This window comes from Neovison vison, chromosome 6 (assembly GCF_020171115.1).
Source record: "Neovison vison isolate M4711 chromosome 6, ASM_NN_V1, whole genome shotgun sequence".
NCBI lineage: Eukaryota > Metazoa > Chordata > Mammalia > Carnivora > Mustelidae > Neogale > Neogale vison.
This window is the reverse complement of record NC_058096.1, coordinates 37,748,237-37,771,985: the sequence shown is the minus strand read 5'-3', so window position 1 is coordinate 37,771,985 and position 23,749 is coordinate 37,748,237. Positions and strand designations below refer to the sequence as shown.

The 23,749-nt window shown below is 36.0% G+C and overlaps 1 protein-coding gene across 3 annotated transcripts in view; it reads right to left on the bottom strand.

The window, feature by feature from the left end:
• Positions 1-23,485, bottom strand: part of CADM2 (cell adhesion molecule 2) — a 1,078,599-nt gene extending 1,055,114 nt beyond the window's left edge. For all 3 annotated transcript variants that reach the window (XM_044251154.1, XM_044251156.1, XM_044251155.1), the window contains exon 1: positions 22,870-23,485. In XM_044251154.1, the coding sequence (XP_044107089.1) occupies positions 22,870-22,930 (61 nt within the window). In that variant the 5' untranslated portion in view covers positions 22,931-23,485. The remainder of the gene's footprint in view (positions 1-22,869) is intronic.
• Between the last annotated feature and the right edge of the window lie 264 nt (positions 23,486-23,749).

Sequence of the window (23,749 nt, the reverse complement as noted above, 5' to 3'; positions counted from 1 at the left end):
AGCAGAAACTGTAATTGTGTATTATCTATTAAGAAATTAGTTTCATGTCTTCAGACTAATATTATTGCTTAAAATCCAGCTCAAGAACAAAGATGATATTTGATATCATATACATATAAGCAAACTAATGTAATCCAATCCTAATCCTTTCCTCAGTATATACCCACACATCTTTGCCTTTTCTGTAATATTCACTCAGTTAAAAATGTTGTGTGTGTGTGAGAGAGACACAAAATAAAAACCTAAAAATGCAATTGTTTATATGCTTGGTAGAAATATCCATCCAGGATTTTTAGCTTTATATGCCCATATTTAGTTCATGTTGATACAGACCATCTGCATAAATCATCATTGAGAAAATAGTTACTATGTGTTTAAGACACTATTTTAAAATATATGGGTATATATCAATTTTGAAATGCTAAAATAGATTCTATTTTATGGCTATATCTAGAAACACAAATTAATAATTCATTTAGTGGAAAAAAAAAAAGCTGGCCAATGTGCATTTCTATGATCCTAAAACTGATAAATTCTAAAAAGAGTTATTTTTCCACTAAGAAAATTGTCCTTTTAGGGCAACCTCAGAAAGACAAATCCACAGTATTCATATTTAGCTAAAACTCAATAGAAAGGGGAGATATCAAATCTTGGTATCCTAAATGTACGCCTAGCATGTCAGCGACAAAATTCCAGGATGGCCATTTAACAATGGATTAAATTATTTAATGGCAGTTTAGTAGTTGTGGCTGTTCTTTACACCTTGCTTAAAACAAAATGTTAAGACAGTATGAGTAGGGTTTCCCTTGTGGTTTAAAATAATATCTTCCACTAAAATATAATCGTACCTGAAACCAGAAAGGCAAAAGAATTTGACCACCCCATAAACTTTGGCAACAGTTCCCACTAGTACATTTTTTGGCTATGTTGTTGATATTTGATTTCAATTTGTTTCTGAAACCCATCTATACAAAAGTAAGATGACTCCAGGAGTATAGTTTAAAAAAAGAGAAAACAACTCTTCGTAAAACATTCCCATTTACTTGGAAGGAGGGAAAGAGGGAAGGAAGGAAAGGAGGGAAGGAGAGAGGGAAGAAGGAAAAGAAAAATGGGCCAAGTGGAAGCTGTCTATACTCTAATATAGAAATGCTCTTCCAGTTGTCTCCACAGCTATTGAATATCCAAAATGCTTGAGTATCCAAAATTATATTGCTGTTAAAACATTTTTATGGTTACTTTTCTTCCAATAAATTATAGATTTATAAACAGTAATATATCACATTACATCCTCTCTTTTTCTTCTTACTATAGTCTTCCTTAGATTTTGATATGAAAGAATATAATGTTCTATTATTTTTAATTTCTCTGTGATTTTTTTCAAGGTTCTCCAAACTTTCTCATTAGAGTACATTTTGATCGTACAAAACACCACTGAGCCATATGCATCCAAAATTTTGAGGGCTTAATGCAAATTCTGGATTTTACATTTACATTTATTTTTCACAATGTCTCTATAACTTATTAAGTGCCCATTATTTTCTGGAGATAATACCAAGAATATTACTTTGTTAATTAAGTTTCACAACACCTTGTGAGATGGATATCACACTTGCCATTTTTTAGGTGAAATACCTTCGGCTCAGAGAGGTAGAATCACTTGCTCAAAGTAACACCAACAAATGAAGACCAGAGGCCAGCTATGTAATTGCAAAGACACAATATACTAACCTGTACCCTGTGGTTACGTTTCTCTAACTGCAGGTAATGATACGACATAAAACATGAAACAGTGGCTGCTTCTGCTGCTGCTTAAACGTCTGCTGCTGCTTCTTATTATACTAGAAATCCCCAAAATGAAAAGATAGAATTGAGCCTAGAAGACAGTCTTACTGGGTTACTTTCCAAAATGTGACTCAATGAATGATTTGAGAACATGCGCATGTGGAAAAAAAAAAAAAAAAACACAAAAACCAAAAACCAAAAAAACCTCTTATGTGTTTATATTTTGCTGTTCATAGTAAATTAATTTGAAACACATTAATGGGGTAAGTGAGGTGATCATCACCCTGAATTATATTTCCTAATTCTGTTCTTTCCGTGGCAATTGTAAAATCCACAGGCTTAGCAATGGGTGGGAAAAAGAGAAGGGGGGTGGGAAATAAAGAACGTTCCCTGCAGCTGCAGCTGACTTTCTGGCAGACTCGGAAAGCAACTGTGTTGGCAGCTTAACCAGGCATCTGGGGCTGTCGGTGAATTAGTCTGAGTACTGACCTTCTAGATCGCCTATAAACACTCTGCATTTGCCTTGCTCCATAATGAAGGGAATTTAACTCTTTGTATGATTATGATTAGAGGTTATTATGAAATGCTCTCTAAGTTAATCAATGCAACCTTTATTTAATGACATACTTACAAAGGAAATAACAAGCATTTGCTTTTCTTAAGAACGAATTCTATTTGATAAAAGTGAAATTTTGGATTAGTTACTACTTGTGCAAACTGGTTTCATGAAGAGCTGTCTCATGATTTGAGGCCCTTCAATTCTCTTACTTTATCATTAGGAGAGCACACTTTTAAATCATCCAGTAAAGATGAAAAATGCATTTATCCTTTTAGACACCAAGAAAGTATTTGACCACTTTCTATTCTAAAGTCTAGTGTCCTGCCTGGAAATTATCTCTTAATTAAAGTCTAAAGCACTCTTGGAGTAGTTTCAGAACATTATCTTTGTTTTGAGCCTTAATGAATATAAAAAACAGTTGTTTATGGTACTTAGTGTAAAATTATCTTCATTTATTGAAGTCTATTCCTGGAATGACCAAGCTTCTTCTCTCCATTTAAGGCTGTTAATTTCAAATAGTTTAAGGTTTTTCTTGTAAGTGTTTTACAAATGAATATTTCTTCAATGACCCCTTTTCTAGTTATATTATGTCTCTCTTTATAAAGAGGGTGAAAACACATAATGCAATGAATTATCTATACATACACATGCATTTTAAAACAAATGGAATCATATAACAGGTTTATTGGCTATACACTCATATATCAATAGTATGTCAAAATGTCAAAAAATATATGAATATACATACATATATAATGCATGCAAATTTAATAACACATCCTATAGCAGTAGAATTTTATAAACATAGTAGTAATTTATTTCACCATTTTATAACACTTTTGCCTAATCAAAACTTTCATTTCATGATAAAGGCATAGTTATATCCTAATCTTTGCAAAGTATATCCATTGTTTTAACTGCTGAATTGGTTAGTCTTCAAGTTGCAAAAGACCCTGGAAATGATCCAAGTCTAACACCCTCTGAAGAACTGACCCCTAGAGAGATGAGCTGGATCCCCAGATGATGGGGACCCAGTGGCACAGTCATCAGAACTTTAATTCCTGATGCCCTATCCCTTGTACTTTCCATTTACACTATGCTGCCTCTGAAATAAGATTTAAATAGGGTTGAAATGAGATCATGTTGAAATCTAAAAGTACAGCAGAGCTTATTTTAAACTTTCATCCAATTTTGCTATAACAGGTTTCTTATACAGAATTTCCCCTATGGCCTATTATAATCTTTGGTTTTATTTTTTTTTCACATAATGCAGTTATAATTCCATGACTTCAGACAAATTTCTTATATAAAGCACACACACACACACACACACACACACACCCTGAACTAGCAATGATTAACAGCTAACATAGGAAATATATTAATACTTCTAAAAATGTTCTTATAACATTTTAGCATGTAAATTATCCTGCTCTGTGTTCCTTCATTGTTTTAAATGAGGAACAGCAGGTCTGTGGTTTATTTCAAGTCTAAACAAATCACATTACAAATATACTCAAATGATCTATAATCAAATACGGGACATGATATGCATGATGTGTTTTTTTAAAAAGGACTTAAAGAATGCTACTAAATTATAACTAATCTTAACTAGGTGTATTTTAAATACAGCTGTTAATATGGTTTCTGTTGACCACAGGAAGTTGCTTAAAAAATAGTCTTTTATTTAAGATATAAATCAAGATCATTATACTGGTTCATGCACAAAAAATTATTAAACAAGTGCTTGCTAGGTAGTGTTCTAGAGACAGAGATAAAATCAGGAAACAATATTCCTGCACTCATAGAGTTTAGTGTCTCTATGGAAAAAGAAGAATATATAAATAATAAGTCAATAAGATAATTTCAGATAGTAATGCAACTGTCTCAGATAATATCAGGGCAATTACTTTAGGGTATTAGCACATTTAGTTTAATTTCTTGATGTTTAGATTACCAAACTAGAATATAACTTTTTCATTTCTAAATGCTTGTCATGCCTCTGCAATTTACACCATTTGGTTTGTTTTTAAGTACAATGAGAAGACAATTTTTTCTCTACAAGTGACTTTATTCTCCTACAAAAGTTTTTATTTTAGAGGTTTGGATGAGTAAAGGTGTGGTTCTCTAAACTTTCAAGTTCTCCCCAGTTTTAAAAATTTTGGTTTGAAAGAAGCAACTGTCCCTTTAGAACACCTGCTGATTGACATACTAGGATTTAAATGTAGATACTGCTTTTGAAAGTTGTTTTATTTTGAAGTCAATATCTCATGAAAACAAATCAATGCTTAAACCATTGTTCTGTTTTTAAGAACTGTTCTGTTGTGGTGTATTTCCCAGTTTCACCTCCGATTGTATGTAGCCAGTAATAAAACACTTTCTGAAAAGTTGACAATTTGCAAACTGCAAAGCCACAATAGAAAGCACTTCTCCTGGAGCTGACCTACAAAATGCAACTGCTTTCTAATTATTGCCTTCCATCTTTTCCACTCATATTAATACCAATGTAATAAGACTAGAGTATTAATCTTAAGACATATCAGATCTCAACACATAACCAACTAGAGGAGTTATATTTAGAACATTTCAGTTTGTTATAAGGTGTACATGAGAGTATATTAAGTTTGTGGTAAGATATCCCCCCAAAGCTTATTCACTGGTGTTATTTTTGATCATATGTGATTAATATTAATTATACTTACCTGTTACAGTGTTCGAAGTTTTCATTATTTGTTCCATCCCACTACAGGTAGGCCCTGGATATGATGCACTAAAGATTATCTGAAATTCTTACTTAGTTCTATTCTAATCTGTTTCACCATGTACAATGTCTGTATCCACTGGGTCCATAAAAATTTGATTTGTTGATATTAACTATAACTTTATATCAAGCCTCATTTGGAGATTCTTTTGAAAAGAGACATATGCTTAAAGCTACAAAAGATCTACATCCACTCTCTCTACTATACTGTTGGTTTTATTCTCATAACGATCACTTTTTCACCTATTCTGGCTATCCTGTTCTGATAGCAAAATAAATCCAGAAATCCCTTACTTATTGTTGTTTTTCTTTAGCCTACCTTTTAAAGTGAAAAACCACCTTTAGATCCATGAGATATAAATCTTTCATCGTGATAAAATGTGGCAAGATGAAAAGGAACCTCTACAGAAGTTTCCAAAGGAGCATTTGGAAAGATAAGATGAGGGTCTGAAAAAAATGACATGCCAAGTAATCTGTTTGCTGTCACTGATTACTAATAGTCAATGGCCGAAGCTACAATGCCTGATTAATCTTTATCGAAAAATAATTGGAAAAAAGACCTCTTTTTCTAATACTAGCTTTCCAAGAAATAAGAAATGATGAAAAATGCATTAAATAGTTTTGGTATTAGTTGCGGAGCTTCAGTCCAAGGAAAAAGTATACTGCCAGAAATGTGTTACTCTCCTCCCTTCTAATTTTACTTCTAAAATAATAAACAGTCATCAAAGTTACAATATACATTTTTTGTATTTTTGATATTTAAGAAATAAAATAAACCATAGACTTTCTATATTCTAGAAGGAAAATAATTTTGAAATATATTCACTTAGGATTTAGGTATTTTTCACCAAATATGCTTTATTTGAAGTATGGTATATTTTTAAAATAGGCTATCTAAAAAGCACTGGGCCTGATGACAGTGTCATTTAACTTTCCATCATGTAAATCTAGTAACTGACATGTTAAAGTTGAACATCTTCTTACGAGTATCACTGCTGGAACGTCAACTTTCAAAAACTAGATTATTCATTAGCATAAAAACACTGTATAATTTTGTGCCTATAGATACGGCAAACTTATGACTGTCTTTCATAAATTCCTTGTCTAGTCAAAGCTTTACTCCCATAATGATAGTATCAAAAAGCTAGATAGGATTTTTGTAGTAAAAATAATTAAAACTGAAAACGTAAATACTGTCTTTGGTATAATCTTAATTTTTTATCTATTTATTGTTTGATTTCTTCACACTTTAAGGTGGTGGCAGTATACAATGGGATTTAACTAATCCTTAGAAAAACTGATAGAAAAATCAAGACATTCTTCATGCATGAATAAGCTCAGTTCCCTTATACAGTTCCCCCATTCTGAACTCGTACTTGGTAAGTGTTTACTTACTGGCATTCATCCTAACACTCGGGACTTCCATTTTATTTCATTGGGCCAGAAGGCCAGACATAAGTACAGAAGTCTAAAACACTTTCACTTAGGTTTATTAGTCTAGAAGATGTTCATCTCGGAGATTATCTCTGCACTGTAAGATGACATACCATGGAAGCACTCTGAAATTCCATATTGATTCTGTCTTCTACAGATAAAAGATTTGTGAGATAACAGAAAACACAAAGTGTTTTCTAAATAACATTCACTTTGCTATTAATATAAAACTTAAATGTTTTATAATATAAATAGCAGCAAGGAGGATTTATTACATCAGATATAAAGAACATAAATTACTTTTGTCCCCAGTCAAAATGACAGAACTGTGATTCCACGAAGAGGCACATGGGTAGAACTTTTGAAGAACTTTCGCGTTATTTTATATCCAGGTTTTCATTGGAGAATAAGTTATATGATATACTCTTCTCCAAAGGTATTGTAAAGTCATTAAGAAACATAAGTTACATGTTTGTATATAATATGAAATGTTATTTAATGGAAAAAAGTTGTAATTCTCTTGTTTTCTCTTATCTGCATTTCCTAAACCTTTAGGTTTTAAGTATCTGAAGCTGTAATTCTTACCAAGAAAATACAACCCAGAGACACCAGTGTACTAATTATACATGGACAGTGGAAGAGCTTTTTTGTTACTTAGTTTGAAGTAAGTGTGCTATTTTATTTCAGACTATTGGGTACCTCAAGATCATTGGAAGGCACAACTAACTTAATGATATCCTGAAACATGAAAAGATTAACTGACAGCCTAACTGAAGTCAGTTTTCTTACAGAAAAGTAAATTAAGCAAACAATTTCTCTACAAGGAAAATTTTCTTATTTCTTTCGTTTAAAGGCTTAATTAAATTTTCAAATAATGAAAATGTTTTTCTTGAGCTTATATATTTTATGGCATTTTTATGTTTCAATATTTCAATAATGAAATATATTTCATTTCAAATAATGAAAATGTTTTCCTTGAGCTGAACAAAATTTTACCACTTTAAATTCTGACTCAATTAATAGTAAGAATTTTGGCAAAATCTGAACAAAATTTTACCACTTTAAATTCTGACTCAATTAATAGTAAGAATTTTGGCAAGGGAAATAGCCAAGTCCAAAACATTTTAAAATACATAATAACATAAATACCTGATGATTTCAGGTTATCTTAAATGTTAAAGAAAGAGAAGTTGTACACTATGATAAAGGTTACTACTTAGGAAGAAAGTTTTTTTCTGCTTTATGAAAATATTGCTGAAATCAAAATATAAGATCAATATAAATTTAGTTGGTTAATATGAAGTAATGCTACTAAGTGACTGTATCTTACCTCATGCACTTATTGTATGAAATTGTTTAATGAATCAAAAACAGGACCAAAGAAGTCACTGAGACACAAAGATGACAGAACAGCACCACCTAGTTCTCTACATAAAAGTTTCCAAATATGCATGCATCTTCGACTTACTTGGGAAACTGAATATATTCTCAGAATAAATCATTTAGCATGAAACTACACTCTTGCAAATTATCACCTGCACCAGAGCATTTACTTGAATTGCTTTAATTTTAAAGTTTCCTTTCAAAGAAAAAGAAAGCAAAATTAAAGATAATGGTTTAGCTGAGGTTTTTTAGCTGTGCATTGTACTGTTTTCTGTAATCCAGATAAATAAGTCTCTAAGTAGAATAACTGTACATGCTTGACCACCACCATTATGATTTCCAAAGTATATATCATTTTGTTTACCTTATCTACTACAAGATGTATATCATCTACTCTGGGGACACCAATGGGCAATAAATAACAATACAAAAATGCCATACAATCAGTTAGAAATATGACATCATTTGGATGTTGAGGTCATCAGTCAAAGCTAAATATTAAAAGAAATGATATAAAGATATCGAGAATATTCATAGCCCACTTATGTTATTTTACATATTTTAACAGTTCGCATAATTGTATATAGAATTCATTTTATTTTTAAAGTCTTTAGGTGGTATCCTCATCTCTTCTCCAGTTTTGTTTACCAGTTGTTCTTATTTCAATCATATGCAGGGCAGTCTGAGCAGGAGGAGAGATTTCAAGAACAACATTGACTCAGCAGTCACGAAAAGCATAGGTTTTAATCAGGCACAATGTAGTATTGTAATATAAGCAAGGGACAGAGTTTTAATATATATGACACAGTACAAGGAGCATTGTTTCTGGAGAGAACACTTTAAAAATGTTTTCCCTGAGGCATCAGCAGCTCTTTAAATGACTGTCGCTGGTAACATCAGGATTGCTCAAGCAGAACTTCAGCTCTAAAAAACTAAATATTGTTGCTTGTTACATAGATCCTTCTCACAGACCTCTTCTCCCCTACATTCCCTCTGCTGACCTGGCCATCTACTGTTCTGGCCCACTGAGTCTTTATGAAATTAAATGAATCATCCTCTTGAACAAATCAGTTAGAATAGAGCATGCTTGAATATTTCTTGTTCACTTGTCAGCTTCTTTCAAGTTGTATTAATAAAAAAAAGAAAGAAACTGGAATCATACTGAGAATGTTTTCAGGATAAACGACTGGAGAAAATGAGAGCTCTTTAATCCAACCTTAAATAAAAAATGTTAAAAGCTCAGTGAGGTTTATAGTACTACTATTAAATCAGTGATTTCATACTTTCATTGATATACCCACATTATGTAGCCACTGAAAACATATTACTATAAAAATGGAATTTTTATTTCAGAAAATAAGCTAGAGTGTTGCATATTTTGTTTATCCAGTGTCTCAGCTACTAGACTATAAACTCCATGAGGCCAAAAATAGTTTCCACCTTGTTTCCTTGTATATCTGGCATTTACAACACTGCCATCAGGTAGGTATTTGTTGAAAAATGAATCAGTGCATGAGTAAGTTATGCTTTAGAAAACCAAGGACTATGAAGAATAAAACAATTATAAAAATTTACACATGCACATATTAAATGCAAAAAAATACAAAATCAATATATTGTATATATCAATATAATAATAAATCAATATATTTATTATTCTCTAATAATAAAAATGACTAATGGCATGAGCACTGGGTATTGGATGTAAGTGATGAATCACTGAATTCTACTCTTGAAACCAATATTGTGCTGTATGTTAACTAATTAGAATTTAAATAAAAATTCTAAAAGAAAAAATGAAATAAATGACTAATGGCAGCAATTTACTAATTTTTGAAGTTGACCTGTGGATGCAATTTCAGGAGAAAAGCAAGTATGACCCAAGCTCAGGCTGATGACTACAAAATTAATTTATAAAACTTACTGACAGAGATAGAAATTTATGTATCAGAATAGAAATCTCTTTACATGTGTAAAATCTTTAAATACTGAATAATGCATGGGTAAATATAAAAATTAAATTTTAGTGAAAACTATTTTAAGAATTCATGGTTAATGCTACACTGTTACAAAATATCTTTAGGTGAAAGTTGAAAAGAAATATGCCATTTCTGCAGTTCTCAATCATCCATTAGATTCTTCTATAATATGTCACCAAAGAATGAATGTGGTTCCATTTTTTCAGTCCACAGAAGAAACCAAGCTACAGAAGTAATGTTAAGCATCTGACTCTTGATTTGGGCTTGGGCCATGATCTCAGGGTTGTGAGATCAATCCCTGCTTCGGGCTCACACTGGGCGTTGATCCTGCTTAATATTCTCTCTTCCCATCTACCTCCCACCCCCAAAAGTAACTTGTTCATGGTGTCTAAAATAGTGCCATGGCTTGGAGGAGAACTGAGGTCTTTTGAATCCTACCATTATGTCTTGCTGCGGCAGCGGACATCCAAAATTCAAAGTCCAAAATAGTCCAATGGTCTTTCCTCCCTCTACAGAATAGAGAACTCTCACTACAAAAGAAAAGACACCCACCTGCCAGGCCAGCCTCACTACAGCTTCCACACTAACTGTAGTTTGTCATGGTTGCTATTTGTGTTCTACTCAAGGATTAGGGCTGTGTATTAGTGCCTCTTCCTCTATCAACAAGCTACTCCCATTCTCATTTAGTAAACCAAGATGATATGAAGGTTTTAGGAGGAAATATCCTTAATATCTGATCAAGTTTATTGCTAGTATATGATAAGACCATCATTAAATGATAAAGATTGTCTTCCCAACTTGTCCCCACCCATCCATTGCATACTGTCATTGTATTACAAAATATACTTTCATGCTGTCCTATCCATCAAGGATAACCTGTTCTGCTATGCTGGTAGTCTGTATTTGTGTAGACAGTAAATTTGGGTAAAGCAAAACGAAGACTTAAAGTAAATCTGACCTTACTGACCTCTACTGGATCTCTAAAACACCTCAAATTTATCCCTTTATCAATACCTTTATCTTAGCTATTCCATGCAAGTGAAAAGATACGAAGAACTGAAGTTTCAAAATACCACTAGTCTTACCTCATCTGTAGCATTTCTATGTTTAAAAAAAAAGTAAGTCAGTGGACATGAAACTATCATCTATAAATTTTACTTGACCTTTAAAAATAGATGTGTAATTGTTACTGAAGACACAACTTCTTTTTCATGCTAGTTAGTATCAAATCTTTCTATAAAGATGATACACTTAGTGTAGTATTCTTTTGAAGAATATAAGGGATATTGTTTTTAATTTGGTGACTCTGACAAAAATGTTGTTCTGAAATGCTTTTGTTACTATATAAATTAAAAATTCACTTTCTGAGTGGGTCATTATGTCAAAATCTGTTGAGAAATATGAAGGTGTAATTCTTCCTCACATGTTTGATATACTAAGTAGTTACACTTACATGGATTTCTAAACATGGATTTATAAGAATATCCTCTATACAATGAAAATTCATCAACATCTTAAAATATTTTTGCACCATAACAGTGAAATAAATAGTCAACAAAAACTGCTTCCCAAACTACCTTCCCTTTTATTCACTAGGCTCTGGAAAGTCAGTCAGCAAGGGCCAGACAGAAGCCACATTAGGTTATTCTTCTGTGGCTGTTGCATCATACTGACAGTCACATTTTAACACAAAGAAGATTTTAGGTATTCACAGTAGCTATGGGAGAATATAATTCTTAATATCAGCTCCACAAAGTAGCAATAACACTTAATAAATTGAACTAGTTTAATCTACTTTGGATATTTATTTACTAAACGTGCATTTCTACATGATGATGATACAGAGATTTTGACACCTGCCATTAGGTAAATCTTAAGTTAGCCTAGGTAATATCTTTTCAGATGCTCAAGTCATGAAACGGTCAAAAATCAAAAAGACAGCAGGAAATTGATTTTTAAAATTTGAAGAAAATCTGTATGACTTTTAAGAAAAGCTACATTTCACTGGGACTTTCAAGAAAAAACATTCTTAAAACACTTTACGTGGAAATAGAGTCACTAAAAATTGTAGAAAGCCTTTTCTCCCTTGGTGTTCAGCTCCCAGTAACTATATTTAAATTCTCTTCAAAGAGCAGTTAATATTTCCATCCTACCTCCCACTGTCTTTCAAAATACTAAAAGAGAAATAAATCAAATTCAACCACAGCAAACATGTGTCCTCAATTGTGGATGTATGACTAAGCATTTAAAAAAAAAACCTCAAAAACCAAACAAAATAAACCCCACAATATTTAGGATTTTCTTTAAAAGGACTTTTAAATAAAATGGATGTAACTCCCCCAAGTTAAATTAAGCAAAATGCACCCTGGATCTGTACTTCAGAGACTACTCAGAGAATGTCTACTCCACAGCTTGGCAATAGCAAAAGCAGGTCAGTCCCCACTGATAATCTGGCAGATCAAGGTCAGTTTATAATTCCTCTTTGTTTATATATTTATCCGGAAATACCAGCTACACTAAGAAGAACAATAAGATGATTTGGTTTCATGTTTACCTAAAGCCATCTTCAGAAATATTTTGGGGGTGAGGGAGAGAAATCTTAAGTAAGTAGAACAGACAATGATTTAGGAAGCCCAGAGAAAGCTGGGAGATTCAAAGTTCTGAGACAAACATTTTCAGTGCAAATTTGAACTGCTTACCTAACTGAAAGCAATGATTCAATGTTTTTGTGAAGTATGTCATTATTTAGAATTGTTTATGTTTCTTAGTAGCCATTTTTTGACCTTCTCCCTGTACATTAAATACAAATGAAAATTCATTGCAAATATTTATTCTATTCAGAATAGTGTATTGGCATTTTGGCAGTTAAAATATAAATACTTAAATATTATTTGGATCCAATTAAAGAGATGTGTCAAGATTAAATGGATTGGAAGAGAACTAATCAATCAGTGGGATGAAAGCATAAAAAAAAAAAAAAAAAAAAGACATACACCAGACCTTAGATTAGGTGCTTGAAATAAAATGAAGACTAAGACGCTGTACTCTAGGAGTTCATAGTCCAGTACAGCAAACAGATAAATACCAAACATTCAAAACGCTATAATAAAAATATGCATAGGGGTTATATAGATCATAGCATCGACAATATAAAATGCTTAGTTCTCTCATAAGCTAAGAAGACATAAAACTTCAAATAATAAAGGGCAGATAGTATTCTTTTGTCTAAACAAACACATCAGATTTTGGTCAAAATTTTTCTAATCAAAAACTCCAGTAAGTTCCTAGAGACTTGTATTTTTTAAGCTATCATTAATAATAATGTTGCTTCAAATATGCAGTTGTAAAATAAAAGGTTAAAATTGTTAGTATATATCAACTTTTGCTTTTTATTGTTATAGCCATAAATGAAAGAAAAAGTGTATTTACAAATTAAACTCAAATTTCCTGATGATATACTACTCAGAGGAATACAAGTCAAAGGGTACAGTTAATATAAGTACACTCAAACTCAGTCAATGCAGGAAAATATCCTCTTTATAAATGGTAATGTGTATTAAATGAGCCAATTCTTATAACCGTTCCTCCACAAATAAAGTATTTATTTAAAAAGAAAAGTCTCTCTCTCTGCTTGTGTTGAGTTCGATGTCCCTATATACTTTCACAGTTGTCCAAATTGCATCCCAATCAAAATCTGAAAAAAATCACGTCTCAGATTTGGCAGTGCACTGACATTTGGCAGCCCATGTGATTGCAAGCAATTAATACTATCTGAAAATCTATAGCCTCAAATAATAACCAGCATAACTTCGAGATCCCACCATAGCAAATGTGTTAATGGGCTAGTTAGGGAATAGAGTATTGATTTAGGAACAATTTTTGATTCTTATTTCGAGGGAGTGAAAGGAACAATCCCTATTCAAGATAAGGGATACACATTTTCACTCATTATTTCATTCTCAGGGCAAAGAACTATTTAGAAATAACAGATACTGTATTATGTATCACAATGGTGAATTTCATTCTGCCTTGGCAGGGTAACTAGTAAGCGCAGAATGTAACCGCTTGCTATACTGGAGTCATAGATATATAATTGCCTTCAGAAACATCCTTCTCTGAATACCACCTACACATTAATACATGACAGTGAACTTACAGCCAGACCCCTGTTCTATCCCACATGATCCTTGAAAAGGCTTTGAAATGAGGACACGTGCATAATTAAGGCACACTGAATATCACAGTACATGTAACAAACTAGAGTATTATGAATCCTTAGGGGAACCTCATAGAACTAATACATTTTCTAAAGAAAGCTGCACATGAGTAAAGAGAGCCTAAAATGCTAATTAGATCCTCTCAGTGAAAGCTATAGAAAAGTTGATTCTTGAATCCTGAAGTTGGGCACAGAATGGAACATTTGTATACAGAAAGACTGAAGAGGGGAGAAAAAAGAATTTGACATAAAAGCCTCTCAGTAGATGATTTACACAATTCATGAGAAAATAAATAATGCAAAATAAAAATATAACAGTGGGAGAATTCCAAACCTCCTGAAAGGGTTAAGTATGAGAACTGATTCTGTATTAGAAAGGGATTATGTAACAACAGAGGGAAATACTCAGCCTAGCATATGCTAATTTAGTCAGCTTTGCCAGGCGTTTCTGTGTGTTTGGCTGGCTGACTCACATTCCTTCCCTCTTCTTTTTGCCATTTTTATTATGAAAGTAAGGAGGTTGAACTCTCACAAAATGCAATAATAGCAATAACGAAAACAAGTAAAAGCACATTGTATGTGTTTTATTCTTGATAAAACATTGGGGTATGCGTCATGGAGGTTGAAAGGAAAAATCATCCAGTCTGTACGTATTCAGCATACAGGCTTTAGCAAAACTCCCTTTCTTGAACCTTCCTTCACTCCCCGTTAATTACTTCTAATAGGTCTTTCAGGTTAGTAGCATGGTCGGGACTGGGGTGATATTATATTCCTGGAGAGTGCAAAGGAAGTTGAGTTACTAGTCAGACCTCAACACATAAAATAGACAGCAGTAAAGGAATGACAATTAAACGACAAGGTTATTGTACATTTTTTATTTGCTTTTAAATACAAATATTCTAATCATCTCTCATTTGGACCTACATCTACTACTTAAGATTGGAAGGCAGGGGGCATATAAGGCATGAGAATGAATGGAAGATATAGGTGTCATGGTGTTTTCCCCCGGAGGGGATACAGAACAAGCTAATGTAAAATATGAATTCATTAAGACAGTAAAAAATTTATTTTACACACTATAAATTTTAGTTCTGGATGTTTAAGTAAACCTTAAGGGAGTCACTTGCATTTTTAAAGGCAAACACTTTTAGCAAAGAAGCCAAAAATATTTCTTTATAAGAACAAATTAATGGGTTTTATAAATTACACTGAATCAATATAACAGCTATACACTTAGCAGCTGGCAGCCCATCCTTGTCAGGAAAGGTGCTTTCCACTCAGTTCCCAAAGATGACTTTAGGTAAGCAATGAATGCACAGTCCCTGTAAATAAACCATCGTCAAATACATAAATTGTTAGGGGATCAATTTGACCAATAAAAGGACCGTTGTTTTCTTAATGTCAAGTGATTTGCACTATTTGATCATACTTAGCTTTAAGATTGTATGTTCCTCAAAGCAAATGATTCCTTATTTTTATTTTCTAAATAATCATTAATGATTTCAACATCTAGTCCCCAGAATAACTGTGGCTAAACTGGGGTTTCCCATTCAGCATTCAGATGACTGAAAGATAATTTGAAGATTCAAGTAAAAACTATCTGTTGACTTACAAAGAGTTATCCCAAATGTTGAATAATGACTGTCTTAATATTTACTTCAAAGACCTCTAAAATAGAATGTGAATAATTAATAGATCGCTCTCTCCAAGGCAGATCCCCTTACAACCTCAGCCCTGAGTCTCTTCAGGTAGCAGTAGGGTCTCATCACTCAGTTTCATAAGCAGGAAAGGAGTTTCAGAATAAATGCTCAGCTCTAACATAAATTCAGAAATTGTAAAACCTGCTTGTGTGTTTTTAAGTGGAAATATTAATCACTGTTAAAGCCTAAGAAAAGTTATTCAAAAATACACTTTTTAACCCTCATAAAAAGGGTAAAAGGAAACAACTGAGTGCAAACAAAATAAACTCTTGCCTTTTCCTCACACCTCATCCCTGAGAGCCCCAGAGTCTGAGTACTTACTGAATTATAAAGATACCCTTCCGTCCTAAAAATAACGGTACACTTTAAATTTGTATATATGTGTACAGAGAGAGATGAATGACTGAGGGATATTTCCTTTCTGAACAATTATATCTCTGATTTTGACATTAATATTTAACTGACACCTAATTAAGCAGAATATTTAGTTTACTAATTTTTAAATATACTACATACTTCTAAAATGATAACAATTTCGTATCTGTTTAAAGAAATCCACTGAGCACATTAACAGAACCAACTGGGCTCATTTCTTGAGTAAAAATCAATATGCATAGTATGTTCAATTCTCTAGCAAATGGAATAAAAACAAAAAAAGCAACATTAGTTTCTATTATCTGATATGCTTCCCTGATAGGCTGCCGCTGCCTGTAACAATTGGTCCAGAACTATTACTTTTATTAAGGAACCTATCTGATGCTTTTGCCTGTGATAAATAATATTGTCCGGAGAGGAAATATTCTCTACTGATTTGATGTTAACAAAAATTCTACCTCATGGTGCTAAACTGTACGAACATACCCTGAACAGTTTATTTCTATTTCTTTTAAAACTACTCTATTCTCATAACACAAGAAATGCTCTAATAATAAAAATAATGACTCAAAACACCAACAAAGGACTTATTTCTTACTTACTAAAAGAAGAGGATAACAGACTATTTCCTAGCCCAATATTTATTAGGTCCAACACATGTAAACAACTGCATAGAAATCCCATTTTTAACTTTGCTATTTATTGTCATGAAACTGGCCTGTGTCCCTGATAGTTTGCAAGAAAATAAACTATTCCCCATGAGCACTGATAATTTTATTAGTATTTATTTATTATATCAATCTCCAAACAAAGTATGTATTCATTCTTTCTTATGCTTTGTCATAAGCTCATATGATTAGAAATACTTTGTAGGTTATCCATGATTATAAAAAAACTGAAGGATGGTTCATGTCTACTGTAAGCTATGAAAAGACTTCCCATTTCATTCATGCCACATGACTGCTTTCCCGCGTGTTCGTGTGTTCCTGTGTTCGCCTGCCGCTGCAGAGCACATTAGGCCTGAGATGCCATTTGCATCATCACACAGCAGGGGGCTTCAGCTGCCACTGCTCTAGGTTAATCCTCACCCACCTCTTTACACAAGGAATTTGCAGAAGATGCCTTTCTTTGATACTAGAGAACTGCACTCCAAAAATGCTTGACATTTTCAAATAAAATGTTGGCAATGAACTTGTCCTTTTAAATATTTTAGGTTAAATCAGTAAATTTAAATCATGCCCTTCCCTTTTTTCATGAAATGATTTGGTGATCTGATCTAATGCAAAATATCTGGGATTTGGAATCAAGGAAAATAAAAAGAGATGGGTTGGAAAACGTCATGGCAAGAACAACTGATCAGATTATATTCATTTGAAGATGTATATCAAGAGCCACTGCTATACACTTTCCTATAAGAAAATAGTTTCCTAAACCAGTACATCCTACAAAATGTTAAAATTAACTCTTGAAGCATTATTTAACAAAGTTTCAGTGCTGACATACTATGAAGAGAAGCAACTATTTAATTCCATCAGAACTAATTAGGACATACCTATTATTCAATCCAACACTATTTATTATGCATCTGCTAAATTAAGAATATGAAAACTGCACAGGTAACAAAGGGTCAGGGCTTGCCCTCAGGAAGCTTAAATTTAAAAATCATTTTGCCCTGGAGTTGTTCTAAGAGGGTAAATGGTAAGCCTATATCTGCCAATTCCACAAAGAACTATAACTTCACCTTCTGAGTTCAGCTTCCTCAGTTCGTGATTTCTCTTCTCACTGATTCCTCAACCTACTCAGCCAGCTGTTACACCGTGGGTGATTTTGCCAAAGATGTTTAACGAGCCTATTAAAATAAGGACTCTTTCTCAATAAGTCTCACGGAACACACGTCAGCATTCTTAAATAAAACGTCAATATGATAGGTCTATTTATGTTATTAATGTACCCTATATTCTTCATAATAAATAAACCTTGTTTTGATCTTCTGATACCCCATAGGTTTCTTATTTTAAAAAGAAAATTGATATTCTCTGATGCTGATTTTAGGCCACTTTAAAATGCATGATACAGTTTTTGTCTTCCAGTATTTCTGCACTTCCATTTGCTCTTTAAAAAATTCAAGTAATTTTTTTCTTAAAAAAAAAAAAATAAGGCATCTCACTATTTAAATGTGGGGCAAATAGTTCTCAAGTATCTGATCCTCCAGTGGAGAAGGCAGAAAGAGGTCTCTCAACTGATGCTTACTTTTGTCGTATTATGCTCCCATAGTTCTAATAGTTGTAGAAATGGGGGAAACACAATGAAGTAAGCTTCCATACTCCCATATCTTGATAGAAAATTAGCCCAGAAACTCCTCATATTTGCAGGGAGATTTTCTTAATTACTAAGTGTCTGGGTTTTGACTGTTTAAATCACAGTCATTGGCTCTTATGTACAGATTCTACTTTTCCAAGTTTTAGCTGTTAATCAAAAAAGGGAAGAATGCAGGAACTGCATTCAGCATAAGAAATTAGCTTGACAAGACTAAGGTTATTACATGTTGAAGGACATGAATGGGAGAGATGTGCTTTTAGGAAGTATTAAGTTATCAGTATTTTATTAAGTGTATGTAGGTGTATTTTGTACTTCATAGTGTACTTTCTAAAAAGGTAAGGGGAGGTTCATGTAATACACCAAGGTTAGTAATAATCTGTATGTCCAATTGACCTTCAAAGTAAATCATTTACCAAAATGTCTCATGGAAAACAAGACAAAACCGAACCAAACCCTGAAGTCCCAGTATTTGTGCTGGATGTGTTTTTTCTGTAAGATTAACTCTAAAAAGGAAACAAAGTTCTCAACAAAATCTCTATGCATGTCTATTTTCTGGTTATATTTTGTCCTTTCTTTCTTGCCCTTTCTAGGACTGTTTTCTTGTGCTAAACAAGACAGTCTCCATCTTTGCAGTGCTCCCTCAGGCATGGAAAGGGGATATAGCATCTGCCAGGGTAAGCAATTGAACTGGATCTACTCTGTAACCAAGAGAGGTTTTAGTTACAGGTGGCAAGCTTTTGCACGCCTCCTTCTAAAGAAATTCATTCCTCTAAACTGTTCCTTACCCTTATTCCAGATTTTTCCTCTGTCTATGATGGAGGAAAATAAGAAAGCATGCCCCATAAAGTAATACTGAAGCAAATTTTGTTATCTAAGTCCACATTCCAAGCTGTGCTTTGGTCAGAAACATGTTTATTTTCCATCTAATGATCCATCTCCATTTCCTAAGAATCCATTGAAGACAAGCTGGTAGATTTGTAAAATAGAACTATTTAAGACTTTTTTTTTTAACTTATTTTATCAGTGACTTGATTGTTACCACTGGTTCATTAACTCTATATTAACAAGCCAAAAGGTTGGCTTTGCTTCCCAGAAAAAAGCAGAATATTGGTGACAATGTAAAACACAGAGAAGATATGTTCAAATGAGTCTTCTTGTCTAAAATAAGGCATAGTGCAAGAAAGGGGATAATAATACAAAGGATAAATAAATTGATTATAGTATTACTTAAGTGACAGACTATGACTATAGTTCTGTTAAAGCTAAAATTGAGAAGCTGTAGACTGCCTATAGCATTTGCCTAGTCATAACTACTAGCAGGCAGAACAGACTCCTTCCAGCCAGTATCAGTTGCTCACTAGTTCCCCCGCCACCCTTCTCTCCCTGCACATAGAAAGGAAAGATCTGCTAAGTATTTAATCTGTGTCCAGGAAATAAAGCTTTCATTTTACAACCTAACCAAGTCCTAATAAAACAGTAGGGTGGTGGGAGAAACACAAACCTGAACCCTGAAGCAATGTTTTTAGCCAAGAGTAAGACAAGGAAAGCATGAGCAATTTGTTTGAGCAGGAACTGACAATATCAGCAAAGTGTGATGTGTCTGTGGAGCAGTGTTTGATAAATGTGAGGCAGCCATAAACATGAGAAGACAATCTAGTGATGCTCTGTGCCCCCCTCCCCCCTGAGTTCTTTTCTTTTTTTTTTCTTTAAATCCTCTTCTCTCCTTTGGTGTATTAATATGGCCCGATCTAAGATGCTCATAAGTACACACAGATTGCTGGGTTGGGGCTCTTTCCCTGGTTGCTGTATAGGACGCTTATTTATTTATTATATTTGGACCTGATGCTACTGCTGCTGTTGGTTGCAGTGGTGCATTTTGTCTGGCATACCCACACCCCTTCCACCACCACCTCTAGTCTGCTGTGAATAGCAGCACTTTTTGAGTAATTAGTTTACATACTTAATAAAAGAGACCCATGTCCTTAATAAAAGAGAATGCAGCTGATGGAATCTCTCTGGGTAGAGAAAGAGTAAATCCTCCTCCAGGCTAAGAGAGAATGAGACACCAGCAGACAGTTATTTTGCAGTGCACTGAATAGACAATTCACGGGAAATGTTGAAGGCAGAGAGGAGGCGACCCCCAAGTGCAGTCCATTGCCCACATGTTCTATAATAAATAATCTTCTCACACCAGCCCAGCAGTGAGTGCAGTGACGTGCCGGGGCCAGCACACACAGATTGGCAGGGAAAACACATCCAGCGGTGTCGAATTTTCATCGCAATCACCAAATTAACTGATTTCCCCACATCACACTCCCACTACCAGGCGTGGAGCGCGCACGCACGCACACACACAGACACAGATAGACACACACGCAGAGCTGAGAAACGCAAGTTACTGAGAGGTGAAATGGGGTATCTAGGAGCACGTTTCAGTCTGGATTAGAAACCTAAAGTAATGTGTCAGCCACCCGGGGTTACTTGTGAGAGGGTGGGGGTGCGAACGGTGGGAAATGGGACGAGGCAGCGTAAGCAGGAAGAAGGCTGTCAGCTTTCTCAGGGATTCTGGCACATGATATATCCGAAATTTACATCCAACATAAAACACGTAAAATATTGTAAGAAATATCTTTGCAATGTCAGTTAGTTAATTCAGAAGAATTCTGTCCACTACCTCTTCTTTCACATTCATAAATACGCATAAATAAAATACATCCCTGTCTATATCCTGGAAGATAGGAGACAGGATGCATTCCAAGAACTTGCTGAAAGATGCTTCATTGACCTCATTTAAATCCTCCGAAGGCCGATTGGGTTTTGCACGCCTGTGGGTCTACTTGTGTCTTACTTCCAGATTCCTTTTACCCAGGGACAAATAAATTTGATCAACTTATCTTTCTCACAAGTACAGAAATGATGACAGAGGGGTTAGAGGTGGGCAAAGATTTATCAAGAAATAAGAGTCACCTAGCTTTAAAAATCCGATCGACCATCATTTCACATCCATCCTTCCTGTATCTCACACTCACGCCACATCCCTATATTACTACTCTCTTAAAAGCAACAATTTTCTGCCTTACAGCCTCTGCCCACCCAGCCCTAGCGTGCCGCCTCTGCCTCCACCACCACCCGAAGTGTGCTCTCCTCATGCACTCCTACTCCATACATTGCCATTCATTTCATAACCAGCATCGTCCTCCCATTCCACACAGACCCCTCCTCCCTCCTCCAAGAGAGGGTCTGAGGAAAAGTGCACCCCAGTTCCCTAGCCACTCTGCATCCAAACCCAGTGATTTGCATAATAACAGTGTTTTGTGCGGTTTCCCTCCACTGCGGTCGCAGGGGTTCTTGCATTTCACGTGAAAGGATAATATTAATTACGAAAAGAAGCGGCAGAGAGCAGAGCGGATGGAGAGGTAAGGGAATCCAAGCGAAAATCCCTTAGCAGTAAAGTAACTGCTTAGGTGCATATATTTCTTTGCTTAAAGAAAAAGGAAAAACAGAAAGAAAGAAAAGGAAAGAAGAGCAAAAGAAAACTACACAGACTAATTAATAAAAAAAAAAAAGGTTTGTTGATAAAGTGGCTTTGGGTGTTTTAATTTTTCCCTCCCCCTTTCCTTTTTTTAAATTTCTTGATTTATTCTCCCCCCCCTTTTCGTTCTCCCTCTCTCTCTTTCTTTTCTTTCTTTCTTTCTTTTTTTCCTTTTTAAATCCCAGACACAGTCTCCTCTCTCTTCTTAGGTGAATGACACGTCTCACAACACATCCCCCCCCCCCCCCCCCCGAGATGTTATTGCAATGCACACAGTGCTGCCGCTGCTGCTGTTCTCGCCGTCTCGGTAGCTCGCTCCCAGGCTCTCACTCACTTTTTAAAGATACACGGATATGATGATGGTGGGTAGAAGGGGAAAGAGAAAGGCGACCCGAAAGGGGGGGAGGTTAGATGACAAGGATGGAGAGGGTCGGTCAGGAGCGTGATGTGGGAGGTGGCTGGTGGGGGTTGGTGGGAGGGTATAATGTTCGGAGAAGGCACAAGTTGCCAGCCAAAAGGCGTGGGAGGTGGGGAGGAGGGTGGCTGGCGGGGATTGAGAGTGAGAAATGTAGGAAGCTCAGGTGAATGAAAAGGCGAAAGGTGCCGCGTAAGGGGCTGACTGCTGGGAGAGCAAGGCTGAGCCAGCGCTAGAGATTCGAGGGGCTGGAGCAAACTGCCACTGCCCCCTGCCGCACCGGGGAGTAGGGGGAGGGGGTGGAAATCGCCGGGGACTGGGGGACTGAAAGGGGAGAGTGGAAATATGGGGTGGAGTGGGGATGATAGGGAATGGGCGTGAAGTTGATGCTCCCCGCGGCGGGGCGGGGATTACCTTGTAGCAGAAGCCCGCAGACACTGTAGAAGCGGAGAACGGCGCTGCGTTTCCAAATCATGGTCCCTTCTCTAATGGGTTAGGGAACGAACGAGGGGGCAAGGAGATGCTGGTGAGTGGGACACCAGAGTGCAGGGATCCGCCGGTGTCCTCCCGGCGCCTGCTGGACGCACGGTCCCCGCCGCTGCGGTGATCGAACCCTCGGACTGGATTGGAGGCAGCAGAAGCGGCAGCTGCGAAGCACCCGCAGAATGGGGTTTCGGTGGGCGAAATAGTTTCTTCTCCTCCTCCGGCTGGTGGTGCAGCCGCGACAGCCCGTCAGCCAGGCACGGGTTCGGAGCCTGCCTTCCTTTCGGCGCTCACAGCAAGTCCCAGAGCCCGCCGGGGCTGCCCGAGCAGGTGGTGCAGGGATGCCGGGGTGTTGGAGAAGGTGCGGGCGAGGGCTGCAAGGAGTGGGTAGGTCACGGAAGGAGGGGCGGGGGCAGAAGGGGAGCAAGCAAGCAGCAGCCGCCGCTCGCGCTCAGGGTGTTTTGGGGTCCTGGGAGGGGAGGTGGCAGCGGTAGAAGCAGCGGTTGTGGCGGCGACGGCGACGGCTCCCGGATGCTCGGGCTGCAGTAGCAGCAGAGGCACCCGTGGCGGCGGCGGCAGCGGCGGCGGCAGCGGCGGCGGCGGCGGCGGCAGCGGCGGCGGCGGCGGCGGCAGCTCTACAGAGCACCAGACACAAGGGCAAGCTCAGCGCGGCGGAGGCCCCGCCCCCACCCTGGCCAGGGACAGACACCGCCCCCTGGCCAATGGAAGCACAGCCGCCTACCGGGCCTGGCCAATGAGAGAAAGGCATGGGTGGAGACAAACGCCGGGAAAAACAAACAGGCTTCTCAAG